The sequence below is a fragment of the Guyanagaster necrorhizus genome (assembly GCF_019112545.1).
Source record: "Guyanagaster necrorhizus MCA 3950 unplaced genomic scaffold BT62scaffold_61, whole genome shotgun sequence".
Taxonomy (NCBI): Eukaryota; Fungi; Basidiomycota; class Agaricomycetes; order Agaricales; family Physalacriaceae; genus Guyanagaster; species Guyanagaster necrorhizus.
Genome location: NW_025064940.1, coordinates 124,739 through 152,704, shown reverse-complemented (window position 1 = coordinate 152,704; position 27,966 = coordinate 124,739). Strand labels below are relative to the sequence as shown.

At 46.2% G+C, this 27,966-nt stretch overlaps 15 protein-coding genes across 15 annotated transcripts; 6 read left to right on the top strand and 9 right to left on the bottom strand.

The window, feature by feature from the left end:
- The first annotated feature begins 12 nt into the window (after positions 1–12).
- On the top strand, positions 13–1,662 carry BT62DRAFT_989459 (alpha/beta-hydrolase). The gene is made up of 9 exons (XM_043190160.1): positions 13–144; positions 196–271; positions 320–358; positions 409–587; positions 639–766; positions 816–850; positions 901–971; positions 1,031–1,373; positions 1,427–1,662. Exons 1-9 carry the CDS (start codon positions 106–108, stop codon positions 1,519–1,521), a joined length of 1,005 nt encoding a protein of 334 aa, XP_043033327.1. The 5' UTR covers positions 13–105; the 3' UTR covers positions 1,522–1,662.
- Positions 1,663–2,034: 372 nt separating this feature from the next.
- Positions 2,035–2,949, bottom strand: BT62DRAFT_938614 (ubiquitin-conjugating enzyme). The gene is made up of 6 exons (XM_043187574.1): positions 2,898–2,949; positions 2,821–2,832; positions 2,647–2,761; positions 2,497–2,592; positions 2,406–2,441; positions 2,035–2,346 (listed from the first exon to the last, which is right to left on the bottom strand). The coding sequence occupies exons 1-6, from the start codon at positions 2,910–2,912 to the stop codon at positions 2,171–2,173; spliced, it is 450 nt and encodes a 149-aa protein (XP_043033326.1). The 5' UTR covers positions 2,913–2,949; the 3' UTR covers positions 2,035–2,170.
- Positions 2,950–3,062: 113 nt separating this feature from the next.
- Positions 3,063–3,627, bottom strand: BT62DRAFT_689192 (uncharacterized protein). Its single transcript, XM_043181886.1, has 3 exons — positions 3,330–3,627; positions 3,146–3,275; positions 3,063–3,092 (listed from the first exon to the last, which is right to left on the bottom strand). The coding sequence occupies exon 1, from the start codon at positions 3,544–3,546 to the stop codon at positions 3,337–3,339; it is 210 nt and encodes a 69-aa protein (XP_043033325.1). The 5' UTR covers positions 3,547–3,627; the 3' UTR covers positions 3,063–3,092; positions 3,146–3,275; positions 3,330–3,336.
- Positions 3,485–5,389, bottom strand: BT62DRAFT_689066 (uncharacterized protein). Its single transcript, XM_043181885.1, has one exon. It carries the CDS (start codon positions 5,030–5,032, stop codon positions 3,710–3,712), a length of 1,323 nt encoding a protein of 440 aa, XP_043033324.1. The 5' UTR covers positions 5,033–5,389; the 3' UTR covers positions 3,485–3,709.
- A 908-nt stretch (positions 5,390–6,297) lies between these two features.
- On the bottom strand, positions 6,298–7,118 carry BT62DRAFT_1081331 (uncharacterized protein; the record flags this gene model as incomplete). Its single annotated transcript, XM_043179660.1, has 4 exons — positions 6,298–6,420; positions 6,469–6,516; positions 6,578–6,801; positions 6,860–7,118. The coding sequence occupies 4 exons, from the start codon at positions 7,116–7,118 to the stop codon at positions 6,298–6,300; spliced, it is 654 nt and encodes a 217-aa protein (XP_043033323.1).
- A 432-nt stretch (positions 7,119–7,550) lies between these two features.
- BT62DRAFT_957664 (uncharacterized protein) lies at positions 7,551–8,826 on the top strand. Its single transcript, XM_043188420.1, has 6 exons — positions 7,551–7,644; positions 7,701–7,866; positions 7,908–8,030; positions 8,072–8,309; positions 8,359–8,531; positions 8,585–8,826. Exons 1-6 carry the CDS (start codon positions 7,557–7,559, stop codon positions 8,781–8,783), a joined length of 987 nt encoding a protein of 328 aa, XP_043033322.1. The 5' UTR covers positions 7,551–7,556; the 3' UTR covers positions 8,784–8,826.
- A 17-nt stretch (positions 8,827–8,843) lies between these two features.
- On the bottom strand, positions 8,844–9,372 carry BT62DRAFT_1013447 (uncharacterized protein; the record flags this gene model as incomplete). Its single annotated transcript, XM_043178070.1, has 3 exons — positions 8,844–9,185; positions 9,219–9,247; positions 9,330–9,372. 3 exons carry the CDS (start codon positions 9,370–9,372, stop codon positions 8,844–8,846), a joined length of 414 nt encoding a protein of 137 aa, XP_043033321.1.
- A 1,568-nt stretch (positions 9,373–10,940) lies between these two features.
- Positions 10,941–12,208, bottom strand: BT62DRAFT_938609 (glycolipid transfer protein). The gene is made up of 6 exons (XM_043187573.1): positions 12,085–12,208; positions 11,836–11,979; positions 11,717–11,780; positions 11,494–11,663; positions 11,172–11,437; positions 10,941–11,105 (listed from the first exon to the last, which is right to left on the bottom strand). The coding sequence occupies exons 1-5, from the start codon at positions 12,109–12,111 to the stop codon at positions 11,270–11,272; spliced, it is 573 nt and encodes a 190-aa protein (XP_043033320.1). The 5' UTR covers positions 12,112–12,208; the 3' UTR covers positions 10,941–11,105; positions 11,172–11,269.
- A 1,351-nt stretch (positions 12,209–13,559) lies between these two features.
- Positions 13,560–16,259, top strand: BT62DRAFT_688855 (FAD/NAD(P)-binding domain-containing protein). Its single transcript, XM_043181884.1, has 12 exons — positions 13,560–13,662; positions 13,715–14,049; positions 14,114–14,135; positions 14,201–14,294; positions 14,347–14,443; positions 14,495–14,537; positions 14,590–14,636; positions 14,691–15,042; positions 15,097–15,396; positions 15,453–15,606; positions 15,666–15,778; positions 15,831–16,259. Exons 2-12 carry the CDS (start codon positions 13,870–13,872, stop codon positions 16,169–16,171), a joined length of 1,743 nt encoding a protein of 580 aa, XP_043033319.1. The 5' UTR covers positions 13,560–13,662; positions 13,715–13,869; the 3' UTR covers positions 16,172–16,259.
- Positions 16,260–16,642: 383 nt separating this feature from the next.
- On the top strand, positions 16,643–18,520 carry BT62DRAFT_983324 (O-methyltransferase; the record flags this gene model as incomplete). Its single annotated transcript, XM_043189765.1, has 10 exons — positions 16,643–16,882; positions 16,930–17,004; positions 17,062–17,116; positions 17,171–17,285; positions 17,349–17,402; positions 17,459–17,661; positions 17,733–17,881; positions 17,934–17,988; positions 18,042–18,325; positions 18,380–18,520. The coding sequence occupies 10 exons, from the start codon at positions 16,643–16,645 to the stop codon at positions 18,518–18,520; spliced, it is 1,371 nt and encodes a 456-aa protein (XP_043033318.1).
- A 656-nt stretch (positions 18,521–19,176) lies between these two features.
- BT62DRAFT_912360 (aromatic compound dioxygenase) lies at positions 19,177–20,490 on the top strand (the record flags this gene model as incomplete). The annotated part of the gene is made up of 6 exons (XM_043183857.1): positions 19,177–19,498; positions 19,554–19,895; positions 19,953–19,976; positions 20,031–20,164; positions 20,214–20,335; positions 20,391–20,490. 6 exons carry the CDS (start codon positions 19,177–19,179, stop codon positions 20,488–20,490), a joined length of 1,044 nt encoding a protein of 347 aa, XP_043033317.1.
- Positions 20,491–20,870: 380 nt separating this feature from the next.
- BT62DRAFT_938606 (uncharacterized protein) lies at positions 20,871–21,405 on the bottom strand. Its single transcript, XM_043187572.1, has 2 exons — positions 21,125–21,405; positions 20,871–21,068 (listed from the first exon to the last, which is right to left on the bottom strand). Exons 1-2 carry the CDS (start codon positions 21,212–21,214, stop codon positions 20,949–20,951), a joined length of 210 nt encoding a protein of 69 aa, XP_043033316.1. The 5' UTR covers positions 21,215–21,405; the 3' UTR covers positions 20,871–20,948.
- A 658-nt stretch (positions 21,406–22,063) lies between these two features.
- BT62DRAFT_912285 (uncharacterized protein) lies at positions 22,064–22,729 on the bottom strand (the record flags this gene model as incomplete). The annotated part of the gene is made up of 1 exon (XM_043183854.1): positions 22,064–22,729. The coding sequence occupies one exon, from the start codon at positions 22,727–22,729 to the stop codon at positions 22,064–22,066; it is 666 nt and encodes a 221-aa protein (XP_043033315.1).
- A 1,166-nt stretch (positions 22,730–23,895) lies between these two features.
- BT62DRAFT_983322 (uncharacterized protein) lies at positions 23,896–24,627 on the bottom strand (the record flags this gene model as incomplete). Its single annotated transcript, XM_043189764.1, has 3 exons — positions 23,896–24,134; positions 24,210–24,417; positions 24,571–24,627. 3 exons carry the CDS (start codon positions 24,625–24,627, stop codon positions 23,896–23,898), a joined length of 504 nt encoding a protein of 167 aa, XP_043033314.1.
- Positions 24,628–25,956: 1,329 nt separating this feature from the next.
- BT62DRAFT_938605 (uncharacterized protein) lies at positions 25,957–26,289 on the top strand (the record flags this gene model as incomplete). Its single annotated transcript, XM_043187571.1, has 1 exon — positions 25,957–26,289. A coding segment is annotated over one exon (213 nt), but the record flags the coding sequence as incomplete, so codon positions are not given.
- Between the last annotated feature and the right edge of the window lie 1,677 nt (positions 26,290–27,966).

Here is a 27,966-nt window from a genome sequence, read left to right as displayed (position 1 = left end):
TCTCGTTTTGGACTTTGCCTCGGGGACAAATAATTGTCGTCGTCATTATCGCGGGAATTGGATTTTCCTTTCGATCCGTTCCACCACCACACCACCACCACCATAATGCCGGGATTCCTGCCGTCTGCTGAAACCTTCGCAAAGGTGAGCAATATGAGCGTATTGCATCGAATTCGCTATCATGAAGTGGATTAGGGCGCGTTCGCTACTGCGGCGATGGTGACGACAACGGCAGCAGCGCTCTTATACTACGGGCAGAATTATCTTATTTGTAAGTAATGTTCACCCTCGCAGGCGTCAATGACCAAAGGCATCCCAGATCCGTCGGCGTACATCAGCCTCGGTCCAGAATTGGACGGTATGTCTTTGCTGTTTCTCCTTAAGACGTTACTTGACGTCGCCGTGCAGCTGTCGAGTCCCCAGGTACCTTCGGACTGCACTACGACGACGTCGAATTGAAGACATCCGACGGGGTCACCTTACGTTGTTACCTTCTCCCACAGAAAAAAGAGTTTTCACGGCCGACACGCTTTTCGACGATACCCATTACGCCGCTCAATTATTCGGACACGGAGACGGATGAGAAAGTGCGCCGATTCTTTCTGGCCCAAGCCTCACTTTGCTCAACCAGGAAGTAGCTTGTGGCCCGTCGGCCGACGGTGATTATGTTTCACGGAAATGGAGGCAACCTGGGTCATAGAATACCACTTGCGATGATGTTTCAACTCCTCATGCGATGTAATGTCCTTATGGTCTCATATCGTGGGTATGTACTCGTTCATTCCTATTTGTATAGACTCTCATTCTTCCTGTAGGTACGGAAAATCCGATGGCTCACCCTCAGAGAAAGGTACACATCTCCCTTCCCTTGGCTGACACGTCCTTACGACCCCGCGTCAGGCTTCCAACAAGATGCACAGGCCGCATTGGATTACGTCATGTCTGATTCGCGGTTTTCTAAGACGCGAATTGTAAAAATTCACCTTTTTTTTTATATCCAGACGCAAGGCTGATGTCTTATGTCCTGTAGTTCGTATACGGGCAATCCATCGGAGGAGCTGTAGCTATCGACCTCGTCAGCCGCAACCCAAGCAAGATCTTCGCACTCATTCTGGAAAACACGTTTACCTCTCTCCCTGCACTCATCCCGCATGTCCTACCCATCCTCGGCCCGTTCACATTTTTGTGTCACCAAAAGTGGAATTCGGCTTCGAAGATTCCGCTGATACCGGCAAGGACGCCTGTTTTGCTATTGAGTGGATCTTCGGATACGCTGGTCCCACCAGAACATATGCGAGAGCTTAGGGAGTTGATACGCAAGCGGGGTGTCGACGAGGTATCGAGATGGGAAGAGTTTGCTGGTGGTCAGCATAGTAAGTTGTGTACTTTTTTTTTTGCTTTAGCGTTCAACTGACAACGAGTGCAGACGATACGTCGGCGCAGCACGGGTATTGGCATGCCATTAATGATTTCGTGACGGGTCTTATTATGGCTTCCGAAAAGGAGAAAGCTGCATGGTAGAAGTGGTTGTTTGAAATACGAATCTAATATGTACTTTATATATTTTTGTTATGGAGTTGCTCTCGGGGGAATGATAAATGTATCGCCCTGCAAGTCCGAGGATAACCTGCGGTATTCCTTCGTATATAGTGGACAGATGGTGCTTCGACAACCGTCTGGGATACGCGGTATTCCATAAAAAGGCGATTGAAAGGAAATTCTTGCTTGCATTACTTCAATGACAGTGAACTTCTTACCTGGTTCCATGCCTTACGTGCCAGCAGAGTGATTTTAGATTGCAGGAGCTCACTGTGTCAAAGAGACAAGAGTCGGTATCTTGATCCTGCTCCTGTATTGTTTTTTAGGAACCAAAGGGAATGGAACGATAGGAAGCTTGCATGATTTGTGTGGACCAACATATATATTTGAAACCGGCTTGCCCTGGACTTTCGAACAGAAGGCGATATGAAAACGCCGCTGCCATGCCTCACTCATCTCAATCAACTCCGGTTAACATCGCGAAGCTCATTCGACCTGGGATGTCAAGAGGGGCAGAGTAAGTTGCAAGGTGAAGAGAAAAGTAGCGTGAGTTGATATAGGATTACAGAATTCATGGCCGTGACGGACGATGACAAAACAAAACTTCTTCATACACATCTCTATCGACGCTCTAAGCAGAAGCGTACAACTGTGTCCACTCCTGACTGACACGCTGTGCATCCTTCTCGTTCTCCTTATAATGCTTCGCAACGTCGGTCGCGAGGGGATCATCAGGATTTGGCGCACTGAGTAATGCCTGTATCGACAGCAAGACGGTGCGGATTTGAAGAGCAGGCGACCATTTATCTTTCATAGGCAATCGGTCAGTCAATCACACATGATGAAAGAAAGGATAACCAACGTACCTTTCAGGATATCTAAACAGATTCGTCCGAGTTTATCTATTACCTCTGTAAGTGAAATCACAAAAAGCACTTGCTCGTCGTCGCAACGTACCGATGTTGGGGTGGTAGATCTTGGTCAGGAAGCGAACCTTTGGAGGAGTCATGGGGTATTCTTCGGGAAGGAATAGCTCCAGCTTGAAAACACCGTCTGCATGGGACATATCCAGTCACTACCGACTCATTACTGAACAGGCGAACGCACTGGCAAACGGACTCCCATCAGGACCCTGAATGGTAACATCGAAATATCGTAAATTGTCTTCATGCGGCGCAGCTGTTATTCCCGGAGCTGGGTCTGCTACCAGTCGCTCGGTTTCCTGTGCATACGATGGTTCTGAGTGTGTGCACGCGAGCGAGCACTTAAAAAGACGATTACCTTGATAATCCGCTGTGATCCGAGAAGGATGGCGAGGAAATGAGAAATGAAGAGAAATGAAATGCTGGAGAACATACCTTGGGCAGGGCCATATACAAGGAGAATGAGAATGGAGCAATAAAATTACAGTGGCAGAGGAAGGCAGAGCGGGGGGCAAGAAGTGTCACATGTTATCATGAGATGACTCAGCAAAACCTTTCGGTATTTTTGAATAATTTTCGAAAATATGAAAAAAAAAATCTACAGTCTGCACTTTCTTCATGGAAGAATATCTAAAAGCATTTATCAAGATGTGCTTCGGTATATCGACCTAACAATATTGTACCAACTCCGTACTCTCAGTGGCGACTTGTATCACGGTGATATCTACCTTGCCAGTCCAGATAAGAATACGCCGAGGAACCACCACTTCAGCGGCTCCGAATGGTTAGATTATTAACAGCAACGTCTGGCCCCTTGCGTTGTGAACGTTAACGTATCGAAGCTACCAATAGCATCTACGCACTAACCTTAATTTCACTTCTTCCTCCTCTCATGCTCTTCACGTAGCGCATCCCGCAAGTTCTGCAGCTGCACTGTCACAGCTGTGTTTATTCCCTGCGCCGCTGTCGTACGAGCCTGGAATTCGCTCATAAAAGCATCGATTCGTTTCTGGGTGCTTTTAGTTGAGATGGATGTCACTGAGAAAGGCTGTATTCGTGTCGGTGGATTCAATGGCGCGTCCATGGTGGAAATCGAGTGAAGGTGAAAACATTCTATTTTATTTTAGCTGAACAATTGTCACGTGGTACATAGACCAAATGCGGGTGAGTAAATTAATGCTTGGGTAGAGAGAAAGTAAATACAACATTTACCCCGAATGAAGTAAAATGAAAGTAAATGAGAAACACTAGTCAAACTCCTGCATTGCATTATCTAGCTCCTCCGGATCCAGATCGAAGGAGCAGTCAAAAGAGGTATCGTCCGATGAGGGCTCCTTCCGAGGGGAAAGAGGCGGCCTCTCCACAGATTTTGGTACTTGGCTTCCCGTGAGGAGTGGCGGCTTAAAACCTTTTTGCTGTGTGGGCAATGGCCTATCTGCATGCGGAGCTGTTGGCGCTGAACTGATTCGACGCACGCCCATACCCAACATTCGAGGAGGAGGGCGGTAAAAAGGGTCTGTACTTGGGGGCTCCTGTTGAGTTGCGATGGGCGATTGAGATGGGGGTTGCCGAGATATGGATCGTGATGACGCTGCTGAGGAGTTCTTGGACGCAGAGGGACGGGTTCGGTTGGATGAAAGAGTAGGTAGAGGCGTCACGCTGCGGCTGGACGAATGGCTGCCTTGCCCGATGGAATCACCTATGGAAATCGAGGGCAGTGATTGACCCTCGTTTCTCTTGGATGTCGATGGCAAAGAGACTTCAGCCAACGCTTTCCTGATGGCTTCTGTCCGTTTAACAGAAGATGAACGTCTGAGACTCCCGACCGACGAATGTTTGCTTTGTCCAGTAGGAGCGCTAGTTGTCTTGGAAGACAAGCCAGTTTTTGCCTTCTCGCTGTCGCTTAATCGGGTTTGAGATAACTTATTCGTTCTTCGAGTTGGCGCAACGTGTTCTACATCGTTGCTCGGAGTGGGTTTGACGACGACGGACGGAGTAGACGGACGTTTGTCGGGTGCGTTTCGCGAGCGCGGCAGTGGTGGCTTTGGGGCCTTGCTGTCTAATGATGCTTTGCCGTGTCCCGAAGCAACCTCGCAGTGGCTGGGAATCAACACAGGGTGTGGAGGTGGTGCCAAAACCGCACGTTCGACGTCTATGCCGTCTGGACTAGCATCAAGCATAGAAACGTCCGAACATGTTGCTGTCGAAGCAGAATCCAACAAAGAGGGCACCGGCACGGTAAAAGTGCCGCTGCGACGCCTCTTGTCAGCGTTCATGCAAGAACCCTGTGCTCTTCCTTTGCCTTTGCCTTGTGGGGTGGGAGGTGGAAACATGGAACTACGTCCGGTCTTGCTTCCTGCCACGGCCCTGTCTTTCTGCCTCGTCTTCATCTTTGCCGCTGAAACCCGCTCCGAGTTCTCGTCACCAGATTTAGGGCCCTGTACCGTTACGATGAGACCGATTAAAGCCTTTGTATCCACTGAGGTTGTGGTACCAGACAAATTAGAAGATGTGGAAGTGACAGGCTGAAGTACAGTGGATGATGATCGTCGCGGAGGGCGACGTCTCATATCATATGGGGTAGATCTCCGATGCTCTTGAGGGGAACTAGGTCCATCCCACCTGGGGATGCGTTTACTAAGGGCTATGGAATGTCAGCGACTCGATTCTTTTCTATGAAAACAACCATACAAGGATCGGGCACGCTCTCTGATGACTCCACGATAAGGTCGCGAAGTGCAGCGTTGGTGGTCTGAGATGCCTTCCACAAAACATGTCCGCTATTGTTCGGCGACGACGAAGGTATTTCATCCTCCAAATTATCGACGTCCATGGTTAGCGATGCATCGGGAGTGATATCCATATCAGCCACGCAACGCAGGCTCTTTTCTTGGCGGGATTTGTCTAATATTCTCCTTTAAAGGCACCTAAACAAATGTTACTCAATTCTGTGCTGGAATATATTTTTCGGCTCACAATTCACTGTAAAGGTTCACCACAATGGCATCTAATCCTCAAGTATAGCTATACACCACCCAAAAAAAGTGTAAATGAAGAGATTTCAAGGGCAAAAGTAAACCCCTGGAACACTTTTTCCGTGCGACTTTTGAGGAACGATGAGCGCTTGCTTGAAAGGAAGGAGTGGAAATACGCACAGATAAAAGCTTTTCTCAATATCACAAGTAAAATCCACCAGTTAGGCGACCAAAGAACGCGTCGATAGAGCCACTGCGAGAGGGAACAAGAGAGACGACATGCAAGTTCGAGACAAAGCGGCCATCGGACCGGAGATCCCTTATGTCGGAACGTTCGGACCGGTTACTACCGCGTGTTTACTTCGTTAAAACTAGTATTTCCGCTTGCTCACGGGCTGGATTAGCGGGATCGTCATTTCCTTCATTGTCACAATGTCTTGGGAGCCGTTTTTATTTTTATTCTTTGCCAATAAGCGGCTGTTACAATTCTCTTTCTATTATCCATGCTTGAGTTTAATATTCTGGCATAGGAAATGCTGAATTTACCTATTAACATGGGTGCTTAATTTCTACCAATTTGTTGAGTATTTACTTCGCTTTCGTCAGACCAGCAGAAGTGCTCAACTACATCTAGATCTCAATTGGCAACCTTCACTTTAGAACCTCCTTCGAGGTTTATCCTTATGGTTTTCAGGGAAGAGATCATATTGATAATATCGGCCTTTCAGTAATCATATCTGACTCGAGAACCAGATGTAATGACGTATAGACGGTACCGCTCTGAATACCTACCTACTCGATGATTCTAGCAACCCAATAAAAAAGAACGAATGAGAAGAGAAGAGGAGCAGGCATGACGTCTAGATGCGGGAGACGAGTCTGCCGTTCTCTTCGTGCGGCGAATTTATAAGCCCAGTTCTAGAGGCCGTCATCGATGGAACAAATATGGCTTGGCTCGAGAGCTCCATGAAGGACGGAGGTGTCTACCGCCGCTGGAAGGAAACAGGACTTCTGAAGAGGAGTAGATGAACAGAAAACCGGGTTGGAATCGAGCCCGGGGTCTTCATGAGAAGCCAATTCTACATTGTGGTACAATCTGGATCAGGCTATAAGAGAAAGGGGAGACTCATATGCACAGACCTCCGCGCGCTGATCGATACAAGCGCTCGCCGGAGCTGAGTCATATCCTGAAGTTGTTAATTTGGAATGCTCAATGACTCTAGGTGGGAACATTGATGGTTCTTGAAATGCATCTGGAAAGTCATAGCTGCATGAACACCTATCGTCGAGAATGCGGCTGAGACATTGAAGTGACACATATCCTGCGCTTCTTGTGGCTACTGGATTCTGGTTCCGAGGATAGGCTGCACGAATGGATTAGTACGACGAAGAACCAGTGTTCAGACAGGGCGCCACTCACACTAACCACATCTGGCAGGGGGGAAGAAGATACTTGGGGCGTAGACGGGCAGAGATGGTGTGTATGCAGAATGACTGCGAGAACAGCCCCAGACCGTTGAAGGTATCTCGTGGTATATCCTTGGGGAAGACCGAAGTGAAGAACGTTTGCCACCTGGAAGCCGCGAGCATTCATCCAAAAATAACGGATCGTCACGATTGAAAAGGTCCAGTATAGCGCGCTATCAGCCCAGTAATGGATCAGCGTGCCAGGCGGAGCCATTGACAAGGCAGTACCAAATCCCAGCCAAAGAGACACCAAACTAGAGACAAGTGAGCACTATGAAACCAAAAGAGCCTTTGTATTATTTTTCCGTAACGAAATTAAGCCACGGCTATTACCCCCATCGCATTTGTTCGAGAAGGACATGGTCGCTGGCAAGACGGTGACAGTACCACGTAGGGTTAGGGTTCCGACCTTTTTGGGTAATCCAGAATTGGTTTGGAACCGATTCCAGAAGGCGCGTAACCTTCACTCGAACAGTCACTTTAACTCAGGCAACGCTATAATATCTGCCATGGATTCGCTCTTCTTCTCCGTTTACTGCCACAGATACTTCACCGACATAACCTGACAAGGGCAGCCACCATGAACAGCAAGCTCTTTGTTTTGAATGGTGTATCGCCGCCTATTGATGGTCGAAAAGGACCAGCACTGAAGATGACAGCAAGAAGATACAGGACACCAGGCGCCAGCAAGGAAAATGTTGATGGGCTCACATTAATCTTTGCTCATTGCATCGGATCTCGTGAGTTTTGTTCTTCATCGTCAATCCTGGTTGCTTTACCTATCTTTGAGCTGCAGACAAAGAACAATGGGAGCCGACTATCGAACGAATTTTTGATATTCAAGGAGCCAAATCTCCGAGGCATAGAATACGTGAAGCATGGGCGTTTGACTGGCAGAATCACGGCGACGCTGCAGTAGTGAACGAGAGCGCGTTGAGGGAACGGCCTGAAGGTGTTTGTATGTCCCATTGATATTTCCTTTGCTGGTGCAATACTGAAAGAGGGCATTAGCCATATGCGAATGGGCCCCTGCAATCGCCTCATTCGTTCGTTCGTCTCCGATGAGAGGGCACCGGATAGTCGGACTAGGTCATTCAGCCGGAGCCGGAGCCATGCAAGTCCAGCCGTCTATATTCCCCCGAGCTGAAGCTGATACCGTCATTCAAGGATGCTGACTACCCAAAGCTCGCCTCCATATGCTGGTTTGGTCCTCATTGAGCCCACTATGATCACAGAGGATGTTTTCCGAGCTCACTTTGCCGACCGTATGGCGACGATGGAGGGTGCGGTATGCGCGACAAGCATTCGACGGGACCGGTGGACAGGGAAAGACGATGCACATGGCTGGCTCGCCGGGAGGTTTCCATGGAGGGTCTGGGATAATAGAGTCCTGGATATATTTGTCGTGAGTAATCGATAATACTGACATTGTCAGAAGCTTAACGGCTCCCCAGAAACACGGACTGCGGGAACACCAGCAGGGAGGAGTCACGCTCAAGTGTGATAGAAAGCAAGAAGCCATGTCTTATCCAGACGTCGATGGGCACTTCGAGGCAACCACTAAGCTCGCGAAGGTCTGTCACGCGGTGCCGGTGCATGTGATCTGGGGGACATACAATGATTTAGTGTCAGTCCACCCTTCTATGCACAGGCTTTTAACCGTTGTTGATTGTATTCTAGCCCCGATTACTTCCAAGACTGCCTCATTGATGCGTCGCAAGGTCGGTATGTGGCCTCTGTGACACGGGTCAGAGGTGTGGGGCACATGATTGTGCAGGAGAAACCGAATTTGCTGGCAGAGACGATCTGTGATGTGTTGGATACCATTGGGGTGAAACCCGAGTGTCGTCGAGCTGACCCTTCACGGTCAAGGCTCTGAAGCAGATTCCTTTGGTGTGGGAATGTATAAATGGTCAATGTACGATATAAGAATCCGGATTCAGTCAATGATGTACCGGTAAGGACTTGAATGGAGAGTAGCCGACTGAGATGAGCGGTTCCCGGAAATAAGTCGTACGTGCCTGCTATTCGGTGTATCTGCTGACCGTGGGTGGTCTCGTCTGATGGCCAACGGAAGCTTATGTTCTTGCCAGATTCCTGCCTGTGTATATCCTCGAGGATATCTGTTATCATCATGGCCTTCCTTGGCAGGCTGTGTGGCAAAGAAGCCTTCATTTCGTTCAGCGATAGGAAACCGTGCATGTGTCCTCCTTGTAAAAGCCTCAAGGAATGCCGCAATCAATTCGGAGACTTGTTCTGACCGGCCATTGAGGGATTTGTGCTGAACGATGGATGCTGAAACTCAGATCCGTACTGGTCGCCTATTCGAAGGCGCTGAAAAGCCTAGAGTTCCAAGTAGCAAGAGTAGACGCCGTGAGAGCCAAATTTCGGTTGTCTGACTGATTTCGAAGACGACAGTACGCACGTGGAACAGACTCGCCGTTCCCAGGGAACGTGTGATATTTCATTGGAAGGCCTCACCTTTCATCCGCTGAGGAAGCCCGATTGCTTGATGTGAAGAACACTTGCAGCCCACTCTTGCTACGCTCAACACACGGGTTGGTCGACCAGCTGACTCTGCGTGAGAACCTGGACGGGGTCGCTCTGGAAGAGACGTTATCTTTGTTGTTTGCCTTTTACTGTGAGGAGCCTACCAGATAATTATCGAGGTTTGGGCGAGGCTAAAAGGATTTTTTTTGGTGACTTATAGATGAAAAATATTAATAATTTGATTTGAATAAGTAAATTAGCACTTTTGGGAAAGACTAATTCATAGCTCTATCCACATCAATGACAGCTAGGATTTTGTCACCTATCACCGCAGCTGTGTTAATAATGCCCCATCGCAATATCCGAGTAGTAGTAATACCAAAGTAACTGTATAAGAGCAACCCTCTTCTAGTAAAGGACAGATTGCTCGAGCTCAGTCTGGATACCAAGGCCCGCCCGCTTCCGCTTCTCTTTTGGCTTAGATCCGCCGGCCCACCGGTCCAGTCCCTTTATAAGCCACTTGGAGCTCCCTTCCCTCTTGACTAAGCCCCCACCTTCCAACTACGATCTATGACTCCAAGATACTTAGGGAACCAATGCCCAACAGTACGTCCGTCTCTACTACACCGCGCACGCTGATTTCTCACTGGTTTACTTGTCAGCAGCTGAGGGAAAGAGCGCCTCGGGGAAACTAGATCAGCGAAAGGACTCCGTGACGAAAGTGCCACCATCGAGTACGTGCAGTTTCTACTTTCCTTCGCGTGGTTGCTCATTTCACATAGCAAAGAAACCGCCCTCGACGAAGAGTTCTGATTCTGGTTCCGACTACGACGAAAACTGGTACTCGGTGACGTACACCTCCGACGGCATCTACGGCCTGGAGTCTCAGAGCCTGTTGACTCTGGAAGAGGAACAGGGGGGAGTGTTCTCGGACGTGTGGGCGTTCTTGACTTGCAGATTAATGTATGAATGAAATGTATTGGGATGTAACATCATAATTTGTGACCGACTTCCATCTCGATACCTGAAAAAAATGGTGCAGTCAGCAAAACGAAGACAGAGAGACAGGCCAATTTAGAATGGTATCAGATACCGTTGTAGAAATAAGATAGTTTCATGAAAGATCAAAAAGGCCCAGCTTGTGCATCATAGGATAGTGAATGAGGGAAAGGAAGTACTAACTTTTAGACAGGCGGTAGGTCGTGGACCGAGGAAGTTTTCTCCAGGATGACGCAACGGATCATTGCCGGGGTACCCGGATATTTTTAGAATCGCTATTTCCATTTGCCCCAAGCCTGCAATACTACTAAAGAGCAGATACACAGTAGAATTACACACCGTTGGAAGCGAGACTCGGTTGAAGGTGCGCAAGAGGAAAAAACCAACATATGAAAATCCATCCGTGCTGTAGATCATTCTCGTTTTCTATAATCATTAGGCGTTTTTTTTTTACTTGAATTTTCCTGAATAAAAGATCAGAGTTCATAGGGCTAGTTAAAAACGCGATTCGTTTCGATTTATTTTCAGACTGTTTTTTGAATGAACGCAAGTCAACACTAAATTGTTCCTGCTGGGGGGCGAGACCAGTCCTACCGCTCTGTGGATCTCCCGACAAACCGCGCGCATACAAGGCTCGCGAGGATGCAAGCACTAGATGGTTCATGAACATATCTCATCGGACGACGTGTAAAACACTTTAAAACATTGATGCCTAGAAGAGAGAGAGAAAACGTCATAAAGAGCTAGAACAACGACGAGAAAGTCGGGAAGAACATACAGTACACTTTGGATTCAGAGAGGACGGCATCACTAGTCCCATTCTATAGGTCTACTAGAACTCTATACAAAAAGGTGCATTGAATTCCCAATTCATGATCACACTGTGCCAAATCCTCCTTGTTTCAGAAATTCTTTCAGACGCTGAACAATCCCATCAAGACCCGTCAACCAGCGACGCATATCCTCATCCAGTTTATCATGCGGCGCGCCTTGGGCAATGCGATTGTAGAAGTCCTTACGGTGGGGTACCGCACGGAGGGCGATCTGCCTCGTTATCAATACCGAATGCGAACAATTAAATGTACGCGAAAAAAACTCACGTATACCACCGACCTGATGACGAAAGAGTGATGGTGCTTCAAAACAGTGTCATATGAGGTCTTGAAGCAGACATGCAGATCACGCGAGGGATCTGCCTGCATGTTCTGCAGCGCGAGACAGGTGAAGGCGAGGCCCCGCACGAGACGGGTGAGCGAAGGTGCACATGATCCTACGTCTATGTCAGGGGCCGGGCGTGGCGTTCTGGATATATACAAGCCAAACCTGGCAGCATGCATTCGACCGTCACTGGTGCTGGATCTATAGACTCGTATTGAGAACGGACATCCTAAAGCGAGTGTTGGATCATGAGAGAGAGCCGACCAGCTAGCTACTAGCCGCACCTTGATATTCGACCGAATATCAGCCTGTACGAATCCGAATACGCCTGTTCCGAGGAGGTCGAACATGCCTACTAAACCATCTGAGGCTTCGAGAAATGCACGTGTATCGATGCCTTCAGGATGAACGGGAACATCTGCAAACGACTTGGAAGACCCTTGAGTGGCGGCAGTTTAGACGACGAAGATGCCTATTCACCTGAGTAGAAAGGTCTGAGTAAAATTTTACGATAATCCAGATGCTCCACGTACCTTTACAGTCTCAAAGTAGGGCTGCATGATGGGAGGAGGAACGAAAGGGTGACATGAGTTGATCCTGCTGTTAGCGTGGATGCGTTGAAGAGGCGTGGGGGCGCAACTGAAAATGCCGTCGGACCCCGGGCCGATGTGGAGATTTTTGACTGCTTTGTTTTCCATTTCTTTATTTTTAGATGGCAATGAGAATGGCAAGGTCTAAAAATGAAGGCTGTCACCTATCGAATAAAACCTTATTGATGGGAAGTAGTACCGGAGAATCTAGTACAAGTAGATCAAAATAAGTTAAGTACATGGTATTGGTATATTGATGAGAAGTAGCAGTATAAGGTATCTGAAGAATGAAACGGTGAATTTAGACCCAGGCCGAAGGAAGATTTATCTGACCTACGTTGTTCAGACCAGATGGCCCAATCCTGACTGAACTATCGCCAGAGACTAACGAACTCGACGTCAACATTGTCCCTCGCATTCAGAGTATCAATTTTGCACACCAGAGTACCTGATCAAGCTTGGGAACTGTGAACCATCAATCTCAGTGTTATATACAAACGCGGCTGATAGGCCAGAGTCCCTGTTTGGTTTTCAGCTACTGTCTGTCGAAGGAGCTCGATCGATGAGCGATGCTTTATGCAATACTTCTTTGAACAAGCGTAATCTTATAAAAAGACATAAAATACTGATAGAAAATATCGGCACAGGGAATTAGGACAATGTAAGAGGGCAAGCGCGATGCCACTCACGATACAGATGGAAATGAAAAAATTCCGATGTGGCGCGGGAATTTCTCTGGACCAATTTGAATTTCATGACTTGACACGCACCTCAGAGCCAATCCGTAATTCGCAACGAAAATCATCGCAAGGCACCTGATGTACGTGAAAAGTAACGTAAGTTACAGAAAAGACCTCGGGCCTTGTAGGAAATCTGATGCAGTGACTCGTGGGTCTTACGCATACATTTTTAAGTTGCGTCGTAGCATCCTTCAACTTGAATTTTGTCTTCAACCTGAACTTTCAATCGTGTTACAAGTCTCTCCTTATCGAGTCGTTCTAAAATTATGCTCCGTCCGAAAGCGCGACTTAAGAATGGCGGGTAACATAGTAGGTTACAGGTCAGCGTTTCGGTATTCCGTATCTGGCTACAGTGGCGTTTAGAGTCGGTTCCGCTCAGAAATGCTGTACCTGCGCTATGTCTGGCACCTACCTATTGAACGGAACTTTATCTCCCTGGGCATATCTTGGAATATCGGACGCTATCCTTCTCTACGGTATCATGAGGAATGGAGAGGCTTGTCTCATACTACCTTCTGAATGAGATCGAATCCTGCTCTGGTCATTTGCTTCTGGCGCTTGATTGCGTTTATTATCAGAATGGACCTGAAAAGAGAACCCTGTCATCTTGATTGCCATTGTGATCCTCCCTGTGCCCGGAACCTACGATGCTATGGATAGTTGCAGCTCGTGAAATCATTTCATTATTATCAGTCATCGACTTGTTTCATCCCGTCATTAATATTGACCGCTGACACTGCTCGGGGATATTTCTCATCCACGGTAATCCAGATATCTACATGTAAGTCGTTCCGTCCCCTTTTGCGATATAGCGGTTTCAAACTACCTTGTAGAATGTTTTGAAAGGATGCCCTGTGGAGACCGTAGACACCGCCAGGCCTCATTTTCAGGTGGTAACCTCATAAGGTCCGAAGAATATCCCAACAGAAATCGGGATGGTTCTGCTTTCAGCGAGGCTCTCGGGAATAGGACTCAAAATGTGCAATGAATGGCTCGGTGGATCCTAAGGCATCAATCTTCGTTATTTTGGTCGCATGACGAAGCCGCTACACAGGCTTTCTCATGGCCTGCCCGTCGGTATATAAGATATACCCGCCCAGAAATCTTGCAATCTTCAATCCAACCGACGAGCACTAAACGACTCTGGTTCCAGTTGAACATGATGATTGTACGTTTTTCTCGCCGTTCTGGCAGCCTTCCCTAACCCTTTGCTGTTCTGCATCCTCCGTCAGCCAAAGAAGACTACCGTTCTTGGTTCGCCCGCCTTTGTATCCGTCGTCACACTTACTTTTTGCTCATCTTGTTATTTCGTTATTCAGTTGTCGGAGGTGGACCGGGCGGATCGTACGCCGCCGCCGTCTTGGCCAGAGAGAATATCGATGTAACCGTCCTTGAAGCTGATAAATTTCCCAGGTAGGCGGTGTCTTCAAGCTAGTCTTGACTAGATTTTTACGGGGGTGTTGAGGTACCATGTCGGCGAGAGTCAACTCGCCGCTTTGAGACATTTTCTACGCTTCATCGACCTCGAAGAAGAATTTGATGCCTTCGGTTTTCAGCGCAAAGTGAGGGTTGATTCAGTAATCCAGCGTAGCATTTGCTCACATGGATATCAGGTCGGTGGTGGCTTCAAAATGAACAAACATAAGAGAGAAGGATGTTAGGTCTCCCCGTTCTTTTTTTCGATTAGTTCATTAACGTTGAACCGTAGATTCCGACTTCATATCTCACGACCCGAAGAATTATTCCTGGCATGTTGTGAGCGCCTACTTTTTCCATATAAAAAAACCCTAATCCATTGTCACGTATTAGATACGGTCAGATTCCGATCAGCTGATGCTTCGCTATGCTAGCCGCGTTGGCGCCAAAGTTTTCGAGGAAACCAAAGTCACGGACGTTGAATTTGACGTAGCCGGGGAGGGCCAGGAGGCACGGCCCGTTGCTGCAGTGTGGTTAGGGAAGGACGGTTCCACAGGTCGAATTTACTTCGACTATATCATCGATGCTAGTGGACGAGCCGGAATTCTTTCAACCCGATATCTGAAGAATCGGGAGTTCAATGATAAATTGAAGAACGTCGCCTTTTGGGGTTACTGGACTGGGGCGGGTCGTTACATGGCTGGTACTCCCCGAGAGGACTCCATTTTTGTTGAAGCATTGACAGGTCAGTTTTAGCTGTGTGGTTTTGTCGTTACAACCGTTGATCCTTGCGTTGCAGACGAGACTGGTTGGGTATGGTTCATTCCTTTGCATGACGGCACGACCTCCGTGGGCGTTGTGATGGACCAAGAGAAATCCAACGTTAGTAGAGCAGCTGTCAAAGCGGCGGGAGGGAATGGTTCTTTGAATGCTCACTACCTCAGACAACTCAAGCTTGTCCCGGCTATTCAGGAACTGATGGGTGATGCCAAACTCGTCAAGAAGCCTGATGCTCCCCTTGTTAGTAGCGCCAGTGACTATAGCTACGCTGCCCGATATCATGCGGGTCCGAGGTACCGAATAATTGGAGATGCAGGAGGTGCGCTCAATTTTCTCATGTGACAAGTTTCGCATACTCAAGTTTGATCTGTACAGCTTTCATTGACCCGTTTTTCTCTTCCGGTGTTCATCTTGCAGTATCTGGGGGACTTTCGGCTGCAGCCACTATCTGTGCTACGATGAAGGGAGAATGTTCGGAACTCGACGCTGCTCGATGGCATACTACCAAAGTCAACAGCTCATATACACGGTTTGTTTTATCTTGCGCGCCTTTCATTCAAGCTGTCACAGTTTGACCATGTTTTCTAGATTTCTCCTGGTAGTCCTCAGCGCTTACCATCAAATCCAGTCTCAGGATTCTCCCATCCTGTCTGCCCAGGAAGATGATAATTTCGACTTTGCATTCGATTTCTTCCGTCCCAGTAAGCGACCCTGTCTGTCCGACAGGGCTAGAAATTGACCACATCTATCCAGTCATTCAAGGCAATACAGAGTCCGGTAGGAAATTCGCCGATGATGACCTAGGAAAGACAATAGAATTCCTAGGTAAACATGTCTTTGAACCGTCATACCCGGAGCAGAGAGCAGAGTTAGTGTCGCTCTACGGAGACCAGCTCGATGTTGTTCCCAAGTTGCGTGTACCTGGGGAGGATGATGCCCAGGCAGAGTCCAAGGCGATCCTCAAACATATGGCTGTTCAGAAGTTGATTAGGATGGAGGATGTCGCTCATATCGGGAATTATGTTTCTGATGTTTTTGAAGGATATAGGCTGAGGCTGAAGCGTGGTGAGTTGGGCTTGGATAAAGCCGCCTGAATATGTTGGATATTTACCATTTAGTCCGTTATTATGAACCTACGTCACTGCATAACTTGTAAGCGCCTAAATAATGAGAATCTTTCTTTGTTCCTTTCGGTTCCAGCGGCAAACGCCGAAATGGCTTTCTGCCTTGTCATGTCTTTCATCCTGCCTAGACGTTATCTTGATATTTCTTATGCTCAACCTATCCAAGGTGCAATTTTTCCTTTTGGAAAGTCGCCGCGGTTCGGGGTCGGAACAACAAGAGAATTATTGATCATCATTCCAGGGCCCGAGATGTTTTGGTGACAGAGGTACTAGCTTGCATTCATGCACTAGTCCTGCAAGCTCCGAGTGTATACTCTCCCTTGTCTTCGGAACCGTGGAAGAGCCGGACAGTGTCATCTCGGTCGAATATGCCAAGCTATCATGACATTTAAACTATGCGATCCGGATTCAAGTTTCTTGCTCTCATCACCCGTGCCGCCTATGGCTTCGATTTCTATTCTGCGCTCTCTGGAAAATCTGATATCCGCGTCCGTCGACATAATCGAGGAGCGAGTTCAAATCCCCGACCTAGATTCGGCTTACCATGAAAGCGTGGTTCCGGATAATGGACTCAGTGACCCAGCGGTCGCGGACGCGATTTCTTGTATTGTTGCCGCGACCGCTCAGCTGGTGGCGACTATACGTCCTGCTCATTTGACTCTCATTTCGACCGCTATGATGGTGAGCCCATTCCGGACCGTTATATACTATACTCAGTGCTTTCTAAGATTCACGTTCCCTCGGCGCTTCGAACGGCCACAGACCTTCATGTTGCGGAGGTATTGCGAGATGCTGGCCCTCAGGTTATCTTTCTTTTTGTTTCGGTACCTATCCATCTCAAGCGTTACCTTGATATGCAGGGACTACATGTCAGAAAAATTGCCGCCCTATGCCGCACAAGCTCTGGGAAGCTAGGTAAGGTCCAATGATGTCAAATTGGCTGATGCATACTCAGTAATCATGGTAAAGCACGCATCCTCCGCCTGCTAGCTTCAGAGCATATTTTTCGAGAGGTGTCCCCCGACGTTTTTGCCAACAACCGTATCTCGTCTTTACTCGACACCAAAAAATCAGTTGACAGGTTGTTAGAAAGGCGAGAAGTCTGCATGCTTATTCTCCAGATTATATTCACGTCTTCTTTATCTAGTGCTCAGTCTAAATGGGACGGTGGTGTCGGCATAGCCGCCTTCGTCTCATACACGTAGGAATTCTTCCTGAACCTAGTGGTCTTCATTTCCTGATTCTCTGCACGTTCAGTGGTGGACATACTCTCAAGTTCACTTCATATCTGGCGGAGACAATGCGAGATCCATCGTTTGCGTACTCTGAAGATCATATCAAGGCTCCATTCAATTATACGTTAAAGACTGACTTGCCTTTTTGGCAATGGTTGGATCTCCCTGAAAACGAGGTCGAGAGGCGAAAATTTGGACTTGCGATGACTTGTGCTCCGAAGACCAGTATGCTTGACGGTAGGAGCGTTATCATTAACGTCCGCCGTTGCTATCCTCATTTTTGCTTGTCTTCGTAGGCTTTGAATGGGGTCTGCTTCCGAAAAATAGCGTGGTGGTAGATGTTGGCGGAGGGGTGGGAATGGCAACTTTGCCTGTGGCGAGAGCGTTTCCAGATCTAAGGATAATCATACAGGATCGACCAAAGTTTGTCGAAGATGCCAGAAAGGTAAGCACCGGACAATCGGTAGTTGATAGAGACAACTGCACCTTTTGTGTAGCTATGGAAAGAAGAATTACCCATCGCTGTGTCCAGTGGCCATGTCGCTTTTCAAGGTGGGCCAATCATCTGTTCATATTCTTGTTTTGACGTACCTCATGTTCTCTAGTGCATGACTTTTTCGAGCCTCAGCCAATTCAAGCAGCGGACGTTTATTTAATGCGCTGGATCATGCATGATTGGAACGACCCATTGTGCATCAGTATCTTAAAGCGGTTGCGTGATGCTGCAGGTCCTGGCACGAAGCTTCTCATCGTCGATGCACTCATGTCTCACGCCTGCCGAGACCCATTCGCGTATGACATCGCCGGTGCAGCAAAGCCTCTGCCGCCAAAGCCACTTCTAGCAAACTTTGGGCATGCTAGGGTAGGGGAGTATCTGTTTGATCTCCAGGTGCGACTTCTAGCGTTATATACCATGCATATGTAGAAAATGACTTGGCGGCAGATGCTGGTGACGGTGAATGGCCAGGAGCGGACGATTCGCCAGTTCTCCGATATTCTGCAGGTTGCCGGGTGGGAAATTGAAGAAGTGAAAAGCGCGGCTGCTACTCAAGCACATCTCATTGCTACTCCTGCTGTTGTCTGATGATCAATTATTTGCTTTTGAGCATACTGCACTGTAGTACCGTAATCATAAAGTCTCTTCGAATAATTTCTTCTCTTTTCTGCTTCGGATCATTTCCGAAGGGCAATTTGATTTTACTTCTGTTCCAAGGCAACAGTCGTTAATAATAATTCCTTTCGCCTCAGTCGCTGTCGGATTTTCTTTTCCATGCGTTCGTTACAGCTCAGGTACATAAGGAACCTTCTGGGTCCTGAAATGCCCTCCGCTCGATTGGACGACTCGGCATCAAAACATTTTCTCCCCTTTATCAAACCTTACAGAGGACACCACGACCCGACCCCACGGAGCCTGTTTTCATAAAAAAAATTTTAAAAGGAATAGGTCAGCTAGACTATGTAGTCAGTGTCACGGACTAAGCCGATTCCTCATTGATTCCTCATCGTTCCTCATCATACATGCGTCCTTTGCCATCAAATTCTCTCGCCCGTCAGGAGCGGACGACGACGTCGGCCCTCTAGACTATGGTTCGAGAGCTAGCTGGATTTCAATATCTGTGCGGGGGCGGGGCAGCTGTGGGGGAATAGTACTGAGACCAGCGGAAAAAGTGTATTCCGGCTCCTCTTATTTACAGCTCTGATTCTGATCGTGAGATGATAACCCTCACCCTCGCCTCTGCAATGTTGCTTCCATCTCACGCCCTGCTTAGTCTTCTTCTGCCTCTCCTCGCTACGGCCCATTCCTCTCCAAAGACCGTGGAGGAAAGGGAGGTTCAACGCGCACTGCAGCAGGCAGCGTACCACTGTGCCCCTGCTGTAGCCGAATTTACTGCACACCGGAAGAGGGCATGGGCACAGAAGGTCCTCGCTGGCAACCCCTCGCTTCCTGCGTACCAAGACCTGTTCGCCGACGGTACATATGATGCGGAGCCTGGGCAGGAGCTCATGTCTTGCACACCAGTCACCGAGGAAGCCAAGATGGACAACAATACTTGTGTTTTAAGTGAGTCGCGTCTTTGTTTCCCCCTTTCCTCCATTATCTCACCGGCTTTACGTAGCCCCAACGGTCACGGAAGGACCTTACTACCACAAGGTCGGCCATCCGATACGCCAGAACATTGCCGAGTATCAGATTGGTGTACCTCTTCTGCTCGATATCGGTGTCATCGACGTCGAGACATGCAAGCCTCTTCCCAATATCCTCGTTGATATCTGGCACGCTAACGCTACGGGTCACTATGCCGGGCACCCGGAGCCTACGTTTGAGCTACGCGATGAAAAGCCGCAAGTCGGTGGGAAGCGGAGCGGATTGCTGAGCGCGTTCCCTCGGACGATGCCTGCCGAGACGTTCTTGCGTGGCGCTTGGCCGACGAATGAAAATGGTGTCGCCCAATTTTCTAGTGAGCTGTCTTCATTCTTCTCTGGAGATTCCAGTACTGACCATGGTCTGTTCAAAGCTATATTCCCTGGATACTATACAGGTATGTCACAAGTATTCTTAGGAAGGTCGCTATGCTAATACTGAAAACGCACAGGCCGCGCAACACATATCCATACCAAGGTCTTCCCCAGCTGGACTCCCCTTCCAAATGGCACATTCGAGGCTGGCAAACTTGTCCACGTCGGACAATTCTTTTTCGACGACGAGATCAACTCACAAGTTGACAAGGTACGCCTTTAGGTCCACATTCCTCAACCCCGATCTAACATCCCTATAGATGCATCCCTATACGACGAATCCCATCAAAGACACCGTTGGCCGGACACGCAACTGGCGCGACTCCCTCAACATCTTTGAGGATTCCCATGGTCCGGAGGGCGAATATAACCCGGTTTTCAGGTCAGTTTTGTTAGTGAGTATAAATGTCAGCCATGCTAACAAAATTGGCGAACAGATTGGAAATGCTTGGCGGAGTTATTAACCAGGGCTTTGCTGGATTCATTACGATGGGTGTCAATACCAGTGTTGAGATTGACAACTGGTGGAAAGGCTAATGTTCGTCTGCATAAACATTTGAATACAATACAAAACATGATCACGTACAGAGGAACTTCGATCTAAGTACATAAACTGTTCAACGTTCAGGCTGCTAACGACCTTTCACTCTCTTTTTTTCGAGTCGCCTATTACCGTGCAAAGGTACCCGCACGATGGCAAAGAGGTTTTATTCGAAATGCCTATACGCGATTACACTGGTATGTCGCGCGCCGGATACGGTACTGGTATTTTCTGAACCAGCTGAATACCAGGTCAACAGCATAAACTTTTACACCTATATCGTACTTCTCGGTTTGTTTGTGCAGTCGAGTCTATATTGGCGCTTCGCAGTTCCTGTAATATTCTGCAGCGCTTGGTGGGCCGGGCACAGGAGGAGAGAAGAGGACATAAAGGCTGAAAGACTGAAAGTACGCTTCACTAGCACGCCCAGTACTAATTAATGGTTTCTCATGGTCTAACAGTCTATTGAATCGAAATTCGCCGAAATCAATGCATATCTGGAGGATCGCCGCGCTTTGTTAGAACCATCCACCGAAGAAACGGCCGTCCTGCAGTATTGCTTGTCGATCGTCGCTCAGTGCGTACATTGTCTAGTTGCATAAGCCCCGGAGCGTCGTCTGAGAAGTATATATCAAGGCAATGTCTCGCAGCGAAGCAGACAGCAGAAGCCATATACTGTGACGCACAGGCATCAGCGTCTTCAGACAAGCTCCGCAACATCGAAATCTGGTTAAATATTGAGAATGCACGGATCTTCCTCACGATACTGCGCTACTTGGTTTTCAAGGACCATTTGGAGGGAATTGCGCCGGAGGAGCAAATGAAAGCTGCCCAGGACTGGGCGGCTGAGATCATTGGACTGTTTCCTGAATTTTCGGTAGATGCGGGTTGGCTGTGAACAGCTTCGAGAAGAAGATGCGGCTCGGCACATCCGTGGGAATATTAAGCCTGCTCCCGTCGCAACTGGTTTACTTAATTTAGTTATCAAGTCAATCGAAATGTGCAAGCACAAATCCAATCCTTGTTGTGTTGCAAGAGGTGAGCACTATCATTCAATTATTACAATACACCTCTGCTGCTCGCTCGAGGAGTGGGATGTAACCGGCTATAATGAGGGCCTCAGAGACTGCCCTCAAATCAATTGCAACATGTGAATGGCTATTATGTGCTTTTGGTTGGTGAGAGGTGGGGGTGGTGGTGGTTCAAGAAGGTTGAACAGGTTGCAGATTAGGGAAGGGGATGATGAATGCATAAATATGCCAATTGCAGTTGTGCTTGTAGGGCAGGGTGTTTCTGAATGTAAGTGGTCCATGTTTTAGAAGACCACCAACCAAGAGCTTGTATGATGGACTCTGAAAGTCTGAGTGATGCATAAAACATAGCTCCTCCAGCTCTAACAGAGTGACCACCAAAGTCTCTGTCTAGAATTGCAAAAAACTTCTTGTTGAACCAATTTCATGATGGAATATCATCATTTTCACTGAGGAAGAGTGGAGCATGTGGGCCATAAAGAAGATCTTGATGTTTTATATATTGTGATAGGAGCATGACTGGGTTGGTGAGCTCCTGTCATGTGAGTAGGATGTCAGTGTCATAGTAGAAGGGGTCAGACTTGTTGTAAGGAAGATGATATTGTACATCATTCTTTTGGAGGATGAAGGAAGAATGTTTGATTATTTTGCAAAAGTCCTGAAGTTGTTTGTCATTTTGCCAAATGAGCTCACCTGACTGGTGGCAGCCATAAAAGCAGCAAGCAAGGATGGTGGTGAATAGGAGGTCATCATAAGAATCTGAGATGTTAGCAAGAAGACAAAAGGTGATCAAATGGAATAATTGAAGGGGTAGTTTTTGGGATGTGGGACCACCTCTTGTCTTTCTTGAGCCATGAATAGTAGCTTGCACCATGGGATGTTTGTGACTGATATCAAAGTCAGGATAAAGGTCTTTTAGAAAGTGATGGACTCCAGTCAAGTATTTTGGGCCAGATGAGATGAACTGGGATATATAGGTGATGTACCTGCTGAGAGTAAGTGGTGTCAGTTCAAGTGGCAGTGCATGAGTAATGCAAAACCATATGTAGTCACATGCTCCTATTGCATAACTCTTTGCTGCTCTGAGCTCAATCACATGAGCTTGGAGAAACAGAACATGTTTATTGAGAAGAGAAAGAGAGGAAGCTGGGTGAGCAATGCAAGGGGCATGCTTGCCCAGTGCAGTTAGAAAGATTGTCTCCATCACACTAGCAGTAGGTCTCTTGGTGGAGTGAAAGTGCAGACATAGTCAGCAGAAAATTTATGATGATATTCATCCAAAAAGAGTCAGAAAAGCATATCAGCCCAAATATTATCTTTTCTGTTAATATGTCGAATACAAATGTCAATTCCTAAATGGAGTATCAGGCCTGCAGCTCTGAGTAAGAGTCTATTGTGAAGAGGTTCTAATACTGATAGAGAGTCAAATGCAGTGACAGAATCAAGGCTATCTGTGAAAAGTAAAAGATGATGAGGGGGTTTGGGTAGAGATACTGCATAATGAATGGCTGAAAGAATGATGTTGATCATATCTTTAGATGATGGTAGATGGAGCTGATATACAAAACCATTTCCTGAAAAAATGAATGATAATGCATTTTTTAAGCTGGTGTCCATCCAAAATATCATATCAGCTTCTGAGTTGGCCCAGAGAGCTGAGTCAACAAAATGAACACCTACAGAATCTGGCAGAATAGATGAAAACCAAGAGAGATCCTCTCTAACTGCAGCATTGATGAAGATCTTTGTGAAAGAGTGAGTCTTTTCAGCCATCTTTTTATATAAAGAAGAAAGGACAGGATAGCCCCATGATAAAACATTCAGAATCCAGTTCAGGTATCCACCTAAATGCTGCTATTTTTGTAGAATAGATGCTCTTTCAGATGTTGAAAGAAATGAGTCAATCTCAGATCTGGCATTGGTAACTGACTGCTGTGTAAGAGAGATACTTCTCTGGTTGGCATTGATCCAGAAGCCAATGATTTTGAGAGTCTGACCATGCAACTGTTTTGGATCATCAAAGAGACAGGAGATATATTTCCAAAATATCAAAAGTTGTAATTGCCATGCTGATTGCTGCTGACCTCAATAGAAAACTTGGTGATTAGTGAAATTTCAGCCAAAAAAGTCATCCATATAAACATGGAGGTCAGTGATGTCAAGATAATGAATCCCAACTCAGCACAATAAGACTGAGACTGAGCACTAAATCCTGGGTGAAGCTCAGCTCTCAAAGACAAGCCATCTAATGATGTGATATTAGTTGTCAACAAGGACCACTTGATGAATTTGCTATAGAGAATGTGCTGGTAAATTCAAAAAGGCCTTGGTGATATCACTTTTATACAGAATGAAATCAGCATTGGGATGTCATAATTTGGTATTGTAAAGAGTCTTGCCAAATAGATGCATATCATTGTATTTGATCTTTGCCTTGCTAGCAGGGATTCCTGCATTTAAACCAGAGGAAGTATAATCCATTATGACATGGGGTTTTCTATTCTGCCAGACTATGAACATAGATGATACTTTCATACCTGGCAGGAGTGTAAACCCATCTGGTAGAGGTGGTGACCAACATCTGGCTGCAATCTCATAATCACAAAATGCTTATATTTTGTTGATATTTTGAGGATTAGTGGCATAATTCTCAGTCTTGTCATAGAAAGAGTCTTTTCATTCACCAAGGTTGAGAGGCCAGAATCCATTCCAAAGACCATGAATGACTGAGGAGACAAAGTATTCATTTGGATAAAAATAAAGGATATTCTCCAAGCAATTGACATTAAATGGTGTGTTGACTACAATAAAATCCTTTAAGGCATATAGTGTAGCCTGCAAGAATAAATCATTAAGTAGATGTGAAGGAGAAGAAGGTAGAGGATCAGCTGACTCAGTAGATTGAGCAGCAGGAGATATAGATATGGATGATGTGAAAGTATTTGATCAGACATAGCCATGCTTAAAATGTGGACCAATATTCTGATCTTTGCATTTGCACTTTTGAGGCCTTAAGGACCTAGGCCCTGCTGCTGCTACTATTACCTTCACTGTTACCTCTTTCAAATCTAAGTCTCCTTTTTGATTGGAGGAGGTTGGCATATTTGATGATGTTTCTAGCTTAGTGTTCTGATTCATATTTGCTACAGGTATCATGCCTATGGCAATTAGCATATGGATCTTGGCAGAAACCCAGGTTCCAGTTTTCATATAGAACTGTTGACCTTTTTGCAGCAGAGAGTGAAGCAGACAAAAATCATTTTGTGTCTGAAAAAGTTGAAGAAGAGCAAAAGACCTGGGTAAAAATGGGAATTTGTAGTTCACTTTGAACATCTATATAAAAAGGGGACTTAGCATATCACAGTCAAACTTCTTCATCAATATGAATGGCAACTGTGGAGCCATAATGTGCAGTCTAAAAAACTTTGATCATACATTTTTAGTAAACTTTGAGTTCAGCCTCATAGTGCAGATAGAGAACCTGAACACCTCTAGCCCAGGTATCATACATTCTGCATCAGTCATATTCTGACCTGAGAGGCTTCTTGGCAGATGAAATGTCCTTCCTGATAATAGCATATTCTGCCATAAGCTCTTTTGCCTTCTTGTTGTGATCATATCCTCAGTCTATTGAAGCAAAAAGTTTTGAAAAGTCAATATACTGGTTCTGAATAATGAGTCACCAGAATGGCTGAGCAATAGGTTCAGACAGAAACTGGGCTTAAAGAACTGCAATGAGATTGTCAAGTGACTTTTCAGTTGTATAAACTTGTCTGAGTCAGAACAACTCAGCAAGATGAGAATCTGAGATGCCAGTGATGACAATAGATGCAAGGTGAGGTGCTTGAGCAAGAACCATTGGGGAAATAGAAGCTGTCCTTGGTGAGACAGTGTCACTGAGCCCCAGAATACTAGTAAGAACTGTAGCAATAGAGCTCTGAGAATCATTCATACTAGACATCTGATAAATGAATTGGAGCTTTGAACAGAGCATTGCCTAAGTAGTTTCTTTAACTATCTGAGATCTGGTTTCTTGATGCTGTTCAGCAGTAGTCTTGAATTTCTCAACTTGCTTTTGTCAAAACTCCTTGACCTCAGCCTGAGACAAGTCTGATAGAGTGGTCTCTCTGTGGTCTGACACACTAATATTCTTGTTGTCACTATCTTGTATGTTAGAGGAGGCAATAGTCAAGCTTTGTGGGCCAGCTTGCTTAATCCACTCCTGCAGAAGTCTGATATAATCTCTGATGGCCTCAGATGAAATGCCAAGCTGGTGAAGTCTGTCTGCAAAGTTGAGAATATTGACAGTGTCTCTAACATATTTCTTGACAAGGTCTTCACAATGTTCTGCCAAGACAGTGACATGTTCAATATCAGTCAATAGATTGGAGGTCATAAATAAGATCAATAGATTTGAGAGATGAATGTCAAGGACAAAAAACTTGATGACTTGTACAATAATGGTTCAGTAATACTGAATGAAAATTAGTTAAGTCTGACAAAGCCAAGACTACTTGAGTGAGCCAATTGTGAGATAAATAAAGAGGCAGAGCCTCACCAGACAACAGGAGTTACTGACAGGTGAAAGAGAAGACAAAGCCTCAAAGCCTGAGATTAATAGTCAGAAAAGATTGACAGTGAGAAAGCAGAGCTTATCTCACTTAGAGATGCAGGATGAAAGTGGGAATGAAGAAGAGACATCTGGCACTAATGTCTCTCATAAATCAGCATCAGCTGAGACTCAGCACTGAGACAGAGATGGCATCAGCAATCCCTCTTTATAGATGAGCAGAGCTTTGTATCTTTGTGTTGACAGAGATTGTGACAACCTTAAGAGTCATGCAGAGGTCTGCAAAAATACTCTCCACCCTTGGAATCTATCTTTATGATGGATACTAAACACTGCCATAGCTATAGGCTAAACTCAATCATGTCACTATTATTATAAAATAAATAATGTTGCTGTCATTGTTTTCATCATTGTCAGTTTATGTAAGCATCAAAGGTGAAAGACAAACAGAGTCAAGCAATTAATGTTTGCTTTGCTACTACTAGTATCTATATAATGGACAACAAGTTCTCTATTGACTTGACCAAGTTCAAAAAGTAGCTTCTATTCATCTTGGTCTCCAAAGGCACTAAATCAGATTTACAGGCTTATGCTGGATCCAGTGAGATTTAAGCTTGACAATGATGAGAGGATTATATTGAAGGCCAACATTCAATTACTTTGAGATGCTATTGTTCTTTTCACCACTACTAGTGCAGCTCAAGGACTCAGTGGACATACAGATAAGGATATAAAGCCATGAGTCTAGTTGTACTGATATAATCATTAGATGGCACCTATAATATTGTTTCAGAAGTTTGTATTGCTCTTGCTCTCTTCAACCATTCTCAGTCCAACTATATATCTATTTTATTTGATAAAGCAGGTGTGTTTTCACTAGTAGCATTGAAGAGGATCTGAGCATGTGCAAGGTGAAAATGAGTACAGCAGAGCACTATCCACTGACCACACTCACACTAACACACTGTTAAGCCCAAATTCCACATGACTAGAGACACATGATAAACTAATAGAACCTCGCACTTTGGGTTAGACTGTTAGAGTTCACTTGTGTGTGACTAGTGTTGTGTTGTCAAGGCATTGCAGTTGGCTCGAGATAAGATGGTGAAGTAAAACTTTAGTTCGAGACTGGAGTATTACAGCAAGAACTATGCTACTTAAATACTGTTCTGTTATCGTGCTATAAATAAGTGTTCACAAAAGATATTATTCTGCTGTAGAGCTGTTACCTCTGCTATTACCAGGTTCTCCACAAAAGCTATTGTCCTGCTGTTGTGCTGTTACTGCTGTGCTGCAGTTGGAGGACAAAAGGGATATTGTCTCTCCCTTCACAGCACACAGCAATATGAGATAGGAGAGTGACCAACTGGGTTGCTGAGCTAAGCATTCCCATGGCCCTAAGTGCTGACCTAAGCACCCTGACTAAGCAAAGATAGGGGTTATTCCTGAGAAAAAAGAAAAAAAAATAGGAAAAATCATAACATTACCCCCTCCTTAAGACCATCATCCTGATGGTTAAGTTAGGGTGAAAACCCCCCCTTTTCAGAAGGAGGTGGCTGATTTGCTGGACCTCTGGTCGGATATTGCTCTTTGCTGTATGTCTTGACTATTTCTGGCTTGTCTGTCGCACCGCCATCTTCATCGTCCTCTATTGAGCGGTATGTGTGCTCGACAGGTTGGTTGATGTATATCTGGCTAGATATCATCTCTCTTCCTTTCATTGCCATGTCATGTTCTTGAGATATAATGTTGAACATGACCACCTTGGCATTCAATCTGTTGTTCCTGTGTTTATAATCATGTATGGCATCCTCCACATTCATATATTTTTCATTGACCCATTGGTTTGACTCCAGTCCATATCTCTTCCA